The sequence below is a fragment of the Macrobrachium rosenbergii genome, chromosome 8 (assembly GCF_040412425.1).
Source record: "Macrobrachium rosenbergii isolate ZJJX-2024 chromosome 8, ASM4041242v1, whole genome shotgun sequence".
Classification (NCBI taxonomy): domain Eukaryota; kingdom Metazoa; phylum Arthropoda; class Malacostraca; order Decapoda; family Palaemonidae; genus Macrobrachium; species Macrobrachium rosenbergii.
In genome coordinates this window covers 32,105,004-32,117,345 of record NC_089748.1, presented here as the reverse complement: position 1 = coordinate 32,117,345, position 12,342 = coordinate 32,105,004, and the positions used below count along the sequence as shown (strand labels likewise).

The following is a 12,342-nucleotide window of genomic DNA, read 5'->3' as shown; positions in this document are numbered from 1 at the left end:
GAGTAATGGAGCGGTTTATCTCCGGATTAACTGAGTAATTTGGCTATTGGCAATATAAGTACCATTGACATTAACCCCTTGACAAATACGAGTCACCTCTTAACCAGTGCTAAAGTAAACAAGTAAAAAATGCGCCGAAGTTTCTTCGGAGCAATCGAGTTTTCTGTACATCGTATACTCAAGGCCACCGAAAATAGATCTATCTTACGGTGGTCTCGGTATAATGCTGTATAAGCTGCGGCCCACGAAACTTTAACCACGGCCCGGTGGTGGCCTTGCCTATATCGTTGCCAGAGGCACGATTATGGCTAATTTTAACCTTAAATAAAATAAAAACTAATAAGGCTAAAGGGCTACAATTTGGTATGTTTGATGATTGGAGGGTGGCTGATTTACATACAAATTTGCAGCCCTCTAGCCTCAGTAGTTTTTAAGATCTGAGGACGGACAGAAAAAGTGCGGACGGACAGACAAAGCCGACACAGTAGTTTTCAAAAAACTAAAATAGACTATAATGCTGACTTAATAACCATTTCTCTTATCAAGTGCCCACTTTGCCCACAAACACCAATATTTTTTCTTTAACCTGACCTGTCAGTGTATCTAAATATCTGCTTACGTCTTCAGTCCTTAACTCATCTCATAATACTTATTTCAGTTCAAGACTCTGCCAACGAAAGCCGACCCTTGCGTCGGCGACTCCGAATACTCGCAGCTGGACTGCGAACTGGAGAGCTTCCAGGAGGTCTTCAGAGACAAGGGCGGGTGCTGGCTGCCCTTCATGACAGAACGGAGCCTGAGGACGATGCCCAAATGCCTCACTGCCCAAGCTTTCAACGACAGCCTGAAACTCGCTGACCGACTCCTGTTTTATGGAAACTGGGTATTATTGGCGTTCCCAAGGGCTGTTCTTTAGACCCTCGCTGTTTGTGATTTCGAGGTCGTCGAATTAAATCAAGGATGTTACTCTTGGAATTTAAGTTTAGAACTTTTTTTCATGTTTTTATTAAAAAAAAAAACCACAGCTTCAGAGAAAACTCATTATTTCAGTGCAAAAATTTTCATGTTATGCAGACTTTTTTTTTTTTACTTTTTCCTTCAGAGATATCTTATTTTTAAACTCCTTCGTGTCACTTGTTAACTTAAATATTCAAGGCAAATTATTTTCTAAAGAAACTTGTTAAAATTGTAAGTATTCTGCATAAAAACTGAATATATTATTCTCCCTCTCTCTCTCTCTCTCTATATATATATATATATATATACATATATATATATATATATATATATATATATATATATATATATATATATATATATATATATATATATATATATATATATATATATATATATATATATATATATATATATATATATATATATATATATATATATTATATATATATATATATATATATATATATATATATATTGGTCTTCTGTATACTGTCATTAAATCATAACCCACGTAAAAAGCTCAATATATTTCTTTACACACACACACGCAGGCGCCCACACACAGATTTTAATATCTATTAATCTTTATGTATTAATTTATTCCTTCGACAGACCAGAGACGGCTGTAGTTGCCTGAGCGCCTGTAATGACGTAACCTACGAGGCTTTTACTGATTCCAGAGTCGACAATACTTCTACAACGACGAGAGTCAGAATCTTCTACAACGTAGGTCTAGATTCATTCGTATCTTCTACAATAATAGGTCTAGATTCATTCGTATCTTCCACAACGTAGGTCTAGATTTATTCGTAATTGAGTAATTGTATAGAAGAACTCTGCACGGAGATATTGTTTGTTAATTAAATAATTTAACTGAACAATATAGAAAATGATGTCAGTACAGGCGAGATAACTTGAGGAATTTACCGAAATAATGTGAGATAGGCCTATTTACCGTCTTTTTCTTAAAAAAAAAAGTCATTATGATTAGACCGTTGCCAGAAGATGTCTTCTTAGGCCTTCTTTCATAAACTGTATTTTAACAAGGAACTTCCATTCGATAATTTTATTGCATGCTTCCCAAACCCGGTGGGTGTAACTGTTGACCTTACTAATTTCTAGATCCTCTAGGATTAGTTTCACTTATAACAGAGTTCCAGGATGGGGCTGATTGAGACACTTGTGTTATCGTCGGTAGATTTTATTTAGACTGAAAAGAAGCGGGAACAGCGAACACACGGTTTGTTTACATGCAGGTGGCGCCATGACTGGCCAAAGAGAAAACTAAATGCAAAAGACAAATTGACTTAAGACGATTGCAATGCTACTAACACAACACGAACAATATAAATCATAATATGCTAACACTTCCCTTGATTTTATTGCAATGCAGTGAACCTTACAAGAACTGACACTTCAAAAAAAAAAAAATTGGATAGCCAACGACACAAAACCAGCAAAATGCAATGATCAGTACATGAGCCAAAAACAAAATAATTACAGATAAAGAATAACACAGCGGCAAAAAAATTGAGTAATATGAACAAGCAGCAAGTAACATAAGAACTGAATAGACACTGTTGCTGCAAAGAATACAAAAGGATAAACGTGACTACATCTGTCACGATCACATTTGGCAAAGGATTACTATGCTGCAAAAAAAAATTTATCAGAAGGACAAATTAAAACTTTGGCATGGCTCTGACTGTCATTAAGGAATGATAAGTCCAATTCTTGCACATAACTCCTGTGTCTTCCTCCCAGTCAAACCCTTGGTTAGAAGGTCAGCTAGATTGTCATGAGATGCCACATATTGTAACTTTACCAACCCTTCTTCACTACATCCTTTATGAAGTGATACTTCACATCCACGCCCTTGGAATTATCGTTGACAATGTCCTTCTCTGCAAGTTTGATTGCTGCTGTATTATCAGCAAGGATGCATGGCACCATGCAAAGATCACTTGCGTCGATCTCCCTTAAAATACCACATAGCCATAGTGCTTCTTGCGTAGCGATAGCCATAGCAATGTACTCCGCCTGTTGTGTGGATGTGGCAACCACAGTTTGCTTCTTGCACCTCCACTCCACAGGTCCTCCTGCAACACACACCACCAGTCCACTGAACGATTTTCTGTCCACCTTGTTGTTGGCAAAGTCAGCATCAGAAAAAATCAATGCCTCCTTCCCACTCTTCCTGAATACTATGCAGTAGTCACGGGTGTGTTTTAGGTACTTTATCAGATATTTCACTGCAGCCATCTGCTTTCTCTTTGGGTTGGCCGAGAATTGACTGAGATAACTGACAGCGAAACTCAAGTCAGGTCTTGTCCCGTTTGCAACGTACAGCAACATTCCTATGGCTCTTCTATATTCATGACTATCGGCATCTGCGTCTGGTTCATCGTTGATAGAGAATACATTTGCACTCAGAGGACTGTGTTTTCCTCTGCATTCAGATAACCCGTGCTGCTCCAATATCTGATCTATATAAGCACACTGGTCGATGCTTATGGTATGCTCGTCCTTTCGCAATATCCTCAGTGATAAGAAATCAGATATTTCACCCAGCTCGTATTTCAACTTGTTGGCTCAACTCTTTCTTAAACCAATCAATATCTTCTTTCTTTCCCCCACACAGCAATGTCATCCACATATAGTCCAACATACAATTTCCTTTCTTGATGATAGAATAGGCAAGGGTCACCAACTGAGGGGTTGAACTTCATGTCTATAAAGATTTTCTTGATCTTATGGTACCATTCTTGTCCTGATTGTTTCAATCCGTAAAGGCACTTCCTCAGCTTGCACACCATCCTACTCTTGTCAACATCAAAACCCTCAGGTTGCTCCAAGTATACTTCTTCCTTGATATCACTATTGATGTAGGCAGATATTACGTCGACATGCTCACACATCAGTTCCTTCTCCACTCCCACAGCGAGCATCAACCGGATGGTTTTTCTTTTGATTACAGGCGAGTAGGTTTCCATGTAGTCAAAGCCATATCTTTGGGCAAATCCTGTGCAACCAACCTGGCTTTGTACTTTGTAGGTCTGCCACTAGCATCAGTCTTCAGTTTGAACTTCCATGTTGACCCAATGACTCTGGTTGGTGGCCTTGGTACAATCTCCCCATGTATTCATCTCAGTCAGTTTCTTAATCTCTTCTCCCACAGCATATTTCCATCTTTCTGCTTGGTGACTAGCTAGGGCCTCTTTTGGCACTCTTTGGTTCAGTGATAGTGGTCTCTTCATCTGGCTTGACCACTAAACACTCAGGGTCGTCTTGACATTCTTGGCACTGACATTTCTTTGGTTTAGGCACTCTCGCGGACCGCCCACAGGACTGGGACTTCTTCTTGGACTTCAGCTTCTTCATCTTCAGGCAGTACTGGAATTTCTTCAAAGGCAGGAATCTGTTCATTGTTTACGTCTCCATGCCCGTCATCTTCACTGCCTTCCTTGTCCAGACCGTCTCCCTTCTGCTCCTGTTTTTCCTCTGTTTCCTCCTTGAGTCTGACTCACTCGAGAGTTGTAGATTGTCCATCTTCTGCTTCCTGATCACTGGAATCTTCTTTCTTCTTCCATGGGAAAACCTCTTCATGGAATACAACGTCCCTTCTGATTATTACCCTTCCTGTTTCTGTGTTCCAAAGCCTGTATCCATCCTTTGTATCCTCCTGATAACCGAGCATGACACACTCAACAGTCTTGCCATCAAGCTTGCTTCTGACTTCTCTCATGGCCTGAGCTCTGCATCCGAGGGGTCTCATGCGTTCATAATCACTGCTTGTGAGTTCCTTTCCTGTTGCCAGTTCCAGAGGTATCTTATAATCGATGGCACTGCTCGGTGCCCTGTTCCGGTTGTAGGCAGCAGTTGACATAGCTTCAGCCCACAGTCTCTTGTCAGCTCCAGCTTCAGATAACATGGTCCTCACCATTTCCATAAGTACCCGATTTTGTCGTTCCGCTCTCCCGTTCTGCTGTTTACAGTAAGGCACACTCCTTTCATGCACTATTCCGTTTGCAGCCAGATAGTTGTCCAACTGCTCTTTGCCAGAGTATTCTCCTCCGAAGTCAGATCTAATTTTCTTTTAGGGTGTGGTCCGTGAGATTCTCCATCCTGGTCTTGTACTGAATGAGTCTAGACAATGCTTCATCCTTAGACTTCATTGGCATTACAGTCAGATACCTGGAGTAATCATCCGTGAACACAATAGCATAAATGGACCCACCAAACGAAGGGGTATTAAAAGGTCCCATAACATCGGTGTGCACTAACACCAAAGGTTTAGATGCTCTTGATGTACTTGCAGGAAAAGGCAGCCTTGTCATCTTCCCCTCAATGCATGCTTCACATTTTCCACATTCTTCTTTCTTTAAGTTAGCCAGAACTGGAATTTTCTTCAAAGCGTCATAGTTGAGATGACCCATTCTTTGATGCCAGGTCTGCATCGATACCTGAGCAGGCAATGCCACAGTAGTTCCTCATTATCTTTACTAGGCCAATCCAGATTCATAATGTACATCTTCCCCCTTTCCTAGCAACGAAAAGTTCAATGCCACCCTTAGATGCCTTTGCTAGGTCGCCCACGAATAATACAGAAGCACCCTTGGCAGTGATCTGTTGTACAGACACCAGACTGCAGTATAGGTTAGGGACATACATCACTTCCTGAAGCACAATCTTGCATTTGGCTTGAATCATGATTACCCCAATCCCTTCCACTGAAAGTCTATGTCCATCACCTATTTTCACAGATCCCTTGCGTTGCAGGTCGATGTTCTTGAACTTCTAATGTCACAGCACATATGATCTGATGCACCTGAGTCCAGAAACCACTTTCCCACCGGGATGATTTTGACATGTAGGCATGTGCATCCACTTCGGCACATAGAAGTACTGCTTCTATTTCTTCAAATTCAGCTACAGAGGCCTTGGCATCCCCTTTCTTCGTGCGTTCCTCCTTGAACTTCTTCCAGATTGGGCATTCCCTCGCCTTGTGTCCAGGCTCCTTACAGGTGTAACACTTCATTTACTGTCACCAGAGGTGTCCTGCTTCTGAGGCTGCTGATTCTGCTTCTGCTTATAATGCTGTTTAGCCGTTGCTTTCAATGCCACAGGTTCTTCTTTTCTTGACGTCACTCTATTGTGCAATGATAGTCGCCTTTCTTACATCACAAGTTTGCTCTTCACATTTCTTGATGTGAGCTTATCCAGATCACCCTCGAAGGATCTTACAAAGCATCATACTCCTTGAGTGGTAGCCCAGAAGTAGCAAGAAAGCAGCAAAGCAAGTGTCACTTATTGGAATGCCACCCATTCTCACCTTCTGAATCAACTCATGCATCTTGGAAATGTAATCTGCCATTGGCATTGATGGCACTTTATCCAACCTAGCCATTTCCTTGAAAAACAACATGGTGTGAATAATCCCAAATTCACCATACATTTCCTTGAGTGTGTCCCACACTTTCTTTTGCAAATTTAAACTCACCAACATCGTAGAGAGTGGAGCTGTGCAGCGCCTCGATAATGACTCCCCGAGCTCGGCGATTGACTCTGGCTTGTTCTTGGTTGAGCTCTGCCAAGGCCTCTTCTTCATTCTCATTATCGTGAATGTGATACCCAAACCCAGGGTCAATGGCATTCCAACAGTTCTTGTCAATCAGTCTTGCTTCGATCCTCTTCGACCACGGGTAATAGTTAGCCCCGTCACACTGTAGAAGAATCTTCTTGGAGGTCTCTTCCTTTCTTCATAACCAGCCATCTTCTTACTTGTTGATGGAACAGTCTCAAGGGAAGCTTAGGCTAGCACTTTCTTATATCTAGACGATATCACACTTTTCAATCAATCCCAATGTGTTCTGGGCCCATAACCTGCTGACCTTACTAATTTCTAGATCCTCTAGGATTAGTTTCACTTATAACAGAGTTCCAGGATGGGGCTGATTGAGACACTTGTGTTATCGTCGGTAGATTTTATTTAGACTGAAAAGAAGCGGGAACAGCGAACACACGGTTCGTTTACATGCAGGTGGCGCCATGACTGGCCAAAGAGAAAACTAAATGCAAAAGACAAATTGACATAAGCGACGATTGCAATGCTACTAACACAACACGAACAATATAAATCATAATATGCTAACAGTAACTTGCGTAGCGAAGCATCAGCATCCCCACATTCTTTTCATGAGCAATGTTGCCACTGTGTCCCGCATCGGAAACCTTTCATTTTTCACCTCCTGTTAAGCTGGAATTGTCTTCCTGATAGTAATTTGATGCTGGCGCTCAATTTAACTTGAGTCCTGCACTACTTTCTCTCTTCCTTTCTTTAAATCTTCAGCTGAAAACCCTTATGGATAGAGTCAACAGACTATAAACCCAAGAGAGCTTCAAAGGAAAATCAGCCTGCAGGGAGAGAGAGATATAGAGAGAGACTTATAGGAAAAGGTGATAAACAAGTAAATATGAGGAAACAGCCAATAAAACAGATACGCCTGAAATTCAGGAGACGCCAGCAGCAGAGAGCAATAAATGAATTTGCTCCTTGCTCGCTTAAATATCTGGAGAGCAAAAGATTCCACAACTGCACTAGGCAGACTATCCCACATTTCAGTTGTAGCCAAGATAAAACTCCTAGCACACTGAATAGTATTAAATCTGATGCTTGAAAACGACTTACTCTGCAGCAGCAGCAGCCTGCCGAGTGTGGCGATTAAAAAAAAAAAGTTAGGTCAGTTCCGGAAGAGTGCGAAGGATGTTTGTAGTTATAGTACTATCTTAGTTTGATTTATTCGCATTGCTGTTCGTGTCTTCATCTATTTGTTATTTCCATATCTATTTTGCCAAATGTAGGTTTTTGAAAGCTTGTTTAGCAATGGCCTCTCATACATTCCGTTTTTTTCACTTGTTCCTTTGTGGTATTTGCCTTTATTTATACATTCATCACATTCCATATCTTCTTGATTCAGTTATACATTCTGAACAATATATGGTTCATCCTCTCCTGTTTCAGGATCTCACATATGAAGCAGTTCACGAAGACTGGGCTTACAAAATCATATCTTTCATGTGTGACGTTGGTAAGTATTTTACCCTGAAACGGATCTGAGGTAAGACAAGACATAATTGATGGTAGTGTATATATATATATATATATATATATATATATATATATATATATATATATATATATATATATATATATATATATATCTTTGAAAGGTAACATAAATTCTCGTTAAATCCATTTTGTAGCTATTTTTGCCTGGTCCGTGGTTCCTTGTTTTCTAAGCGATCACGCCACAAACCCACTACGCTGTTCGTGTTAGGTGCAGAGCTGTTTAGCTATAAACAGTTTTGCTTCATCATTTTTCTCTTTCGTGTTATTAATTTCTCTTTCCATATGACGCCGACTCCCCTGGTTATTTACTGTTACTTTCATTTCTGAGCAATTGAATCGTCTTTTCCTTTGCTTTCTTTAAGACTTGCCTCAATTGAGTGTTTCTTATATTCCTCGAACCTTCCGCCCTTTCTGCAATAGATTCGTGAAAATAATTCTCCCAAAATTTGAGGTATATTACTAAGCTTTATTTTACAGAATATTAATGTAAATTCTACTTTACTTTTTACCCAATCCCCCTTTTACTATTACTTTAACTTTTCCGGAGGATTGAAAGGATTCAATAAATGCTTCTTCTTCTTCTTCTTCTTCTTCTTCTTCTTCTTCTTCTTCTTCTTCTTCTTCTTCTTCTTCTTCTTCTTCTTCACGGAATTTTCTCAAATGACCAAATCCTTTTCTCGTGGTGAAAAATTTCTTCCTAATTCAAATTACAATACAATTAAATTCTCCTAGTCCCATTTACCATATTCTGTTGTATATATAAATACCATTATGTGAAGAATAGATATACTGTATATAGTGACAATAATATTGCCATTATCACTATACATCAACAGCAGACGATGCAAAGTGTCAAGAATCGCCATCTGTTGAGTGTTTTATGAATTAATGGTGATAAGTTAAAAGTGATACCTGTAAACGTTTCCTCGTCATCAGTAGAGGTTTGTGTGTTATCGCTATTTTTGTAATATAATATATAAATGAAAACCCCATGGCAAATGATTGCATTTTATGATGACAAGATACATTTGTTGAGATGTAGAATTATATCTCATTAGGACTGACGTAATTATTGACAAGGTAACGTCGTTACCTTAATGAGAAGTTTGTTTACATGGGTTACTTAATGATGCATGACTCCGAAATTATGATACGTAATTATAATCTGTGATGACAGTGCACATATTTAAATATAATGTATGATTACAGTACGCGTATTTAATTATGATTTATTACAGTACACACTTTTAATTATAATTTATGATTATAGTACACATATTTAATTATTTATCATTGAAATATAGGTAATTCATTATTACAGTACACATATTTTTTTGCATTATTTTAGTTTTCATGAGTTTGAACGTGTGCCGTGAACATTTCTGACGTTCGTTTTATTAGCAAAGGTAAAATTTTGCTATAAACCATTTTCACAATTTGGACATGAAAATATAATTTTCCCGTGTTTTAATGTGTCACTTAAACGTTTCTGACGTTCGTTTCTTTCCCTTTAAAGTTTTATTTTAATACCATGGCCGCTTCCATAAGCTAAATGTTCAGTACCAGCCCCATTGAAATAACGGTCAAACATTAAAAAAAAAAAAAAGATAAATATCTCGGTAACAGTAAATTTGCTATAGATGTGAGCGTGAGTTTTTTACTAATGTCAAGGAGAATTAAGATCGCATTATGAAAACTCCAGTATCAAATAATAGTTCCAAGTAAAATAATACCACAAACTAGACTTTTAGAAACGGGTGGCCCGCCGTTACGACCTATAATTTATGGGACCACAGTGGGAAATTAGGGTTTTTGGGTGGGGAAGAAGAATGATGGTTATTTAAGATAAGTTTATGGAATGTCTTCAAACTAATAGGTCTATCATGCACTAGGGTAAGGACATGATATCCTAGATTAGGTTAGGTTAGGCTAGGCGTGGTTGGTTATCTCATTTGCTAGTGACTTTAATCTCAAAAACATTGAGAGCTCACTTTAAAGAATAGGAGAATGATATTTTCAAGTAAAGAATGCAATAATGGATTCAGGTAAAGTTTTACCCACGAGTTGGGTGACCAGACGTCCCCCGCAAACCCCCAATTCGAATCTCTGTCCCCGTAAAAATCACTACCTTCGGGGGACGTACTAATGTCCCCCTTTGCGGAATGTGCCCGTCTTCTGTCCCCCATTGCATACACAAATAGTAATAAATTGCTGATTGTTCAAAGATAAGAGTTAAGATATTTTTTCTTGAAACCTCTAAGGCTCTTGCTGCAGCATAGCTACAGTAGGTCTTAGAATTTATGAATTGTGCTCCATAAGTCTCTTGCACTCGTCCATGTACGGCCAAGTCCAACTGCTACGTGTTGGTAGTCGATTAATAATCAAGTAGCACTCCAAAGAGGACGACATCGTGGCATCCAGAAGAAAGTGTCCTTTCAAAAAAAAAAAATAGAAAGTGAATATCCTTTCATAAAAAAAAGCAAAAAGTGGAAGTGGTGTCAAGCGTTTAAAGTGCACGTCGTACTTTTCGATGACAAACGGTGGAAAATATGATATTGAACGTCATTTAAAGACTAGTAGGCGCAAGCGTGCTGATGCCTCCTCCTCTTCAAGCAAGTCAATGACCACATTCCTACAGAAGGAAGGATTTGGAGAAAAAGAAAAGAATTTGGCAGCAGCAGAAGGAACTTGTGCTTATCATGCAATGCGACACAGTTTTTCATTCCGTTCTGTAGATGGCGCTTCCGGACTTATTAAAAAGTGTTTTGACAATTCGTTTGCATGCGCTCGCACCAAAACGGAGTCAATTTTGAACAATGTTTTCCTGCCTGACACCTTAGTCCTTAAAAGAGGATTTGTCTCAGAAAAATTGTGTGACTTTATATTGTGACTGCTCTAATGACGCTAATATTAAATTGTGTCCCTTACTGGTTGGATACTTTTTGCCCAGCCATGGTGTCATGGTTGAAATTTTGGAAGTTAAAAATCTAGGTGGAGAAACGAGTGAAATACTTTCAGACTATGTATAAGAAACTCTCAGCTCTAATGAATTGTCTTCTAAATTGTTGACATTGTGTGCTGACAACACAAATTGCAACTTTGGTGGATCATCGAGGGGAGCCAAAATAATGTTTTTTACCGGGTGCAACAAAATCTAGGAAGAATATTAATTGGTGTTGAGTGCGCCGCTCATATATATACTGAATAACTGTATGAAAGCTGCATCGGAGCATATATTTTACTATTGAAAGTAACACTTGCTCTGAATGAATGCTGTCTGAATCATACTCTTTCGTTTATTCAAATGTTTGCATGTATATGTAAATATATCATTTTTTGAAGAATAAATCTCATATGCCTGAATGAAAAGACCAAGCAGCTGCAATTCTCTCTCTCTCTCTCTCTCTCTCTCTCTCTCTCTCTCTCTCTCTCTCTCTCTCTCTCTCTCTCTATATATATATATATATATATATATATATATATATATATATATATATATATATTATATATATATATATATTAGGGTTATGCTTACGCTTAGCATATACATACTTGTTAATTTATATGGGTGTCCCCCTTTCACACCTCAGATAAATGGTCACCTTACCCATGAGACATGATTGCAGTTTGTCAAGGCTGACTGCTTAGCCTTTTAGTACAACATCAAGTTTTAAGCAAAGATATCAGAGATAGTTATTTTGCTTCTGATTCTGAATGTTATCATGATTATGATGATTTTAAGCAGTGGAAAGTGAATATGATGATGATATCTAATGTCATATCTCTCATAAGGTAATTGGATTTAAAAACTTTATTCTATATGCTTTGATAATTTTTTTCATATGGTTATGGTGCTAAAGAATCAAGTATTTCTATCCTGTGATAACTAAGCAAGCAGCCTTTACCTTAGAGATCAAGGTATTATTAGTGGACAGAATTAATGCCCATGGATATAAGAGCTTTTGTTGCAGTTGATATTGCCAGGAGTTAGGCCACATACCTACTATTAAAAGTTATTCCAGTGAAAATAGCTTTATATTAGGTGCACCAGGTTTCAGAGCAGTATTTGTAAAAGTCAGATACCAGTTTATAACTGGAGCACCAGTATTTGATGGAAATATATTTTACATTTAGAATGTGGTAGCGTAATAGATGAGATAAAAAATCAGGGATAAGGCAGTATACTGCGTGTTAGAAGGATATCAAGAAAAGAGTCTCAAAGATGCAGTCACTTTCAAACCCAGTTGAAGCAA

The 12,342-nt window shown here is 38.6% G+C and overlaps 1 protein-coding gene across 1 annotated transcript in view; it reads left to right on the top strand.

The window, feature by feature from the left end:
* The window catches only part of LOC136840661 (acid-sensing ion channel 3-like), a 30,435-nt gene that overhangs the window by 10,703 nt on the left and 7,390 nt on the right, over nucleotides 1-12,342 (top strand). The window contains exons 3-5 of the mRNA XM_067107372.1: nucleotides 659-883; nucleotides 1,573-1,686; nucleotides 7,982-8,048. Of these exons, the coding sequence (XP_066963473.1) occupies nucleotides 659-883; nucleotides 1,573-1,686; nucleotides 7,982-8,048 (406 nt within the window). The remainder of the gene's footprint in view (nucleotides 1-658; nucleotides 884-1,572; nucleotides 1,687-7,981; nucleotides 8,049-12,342) is intronic.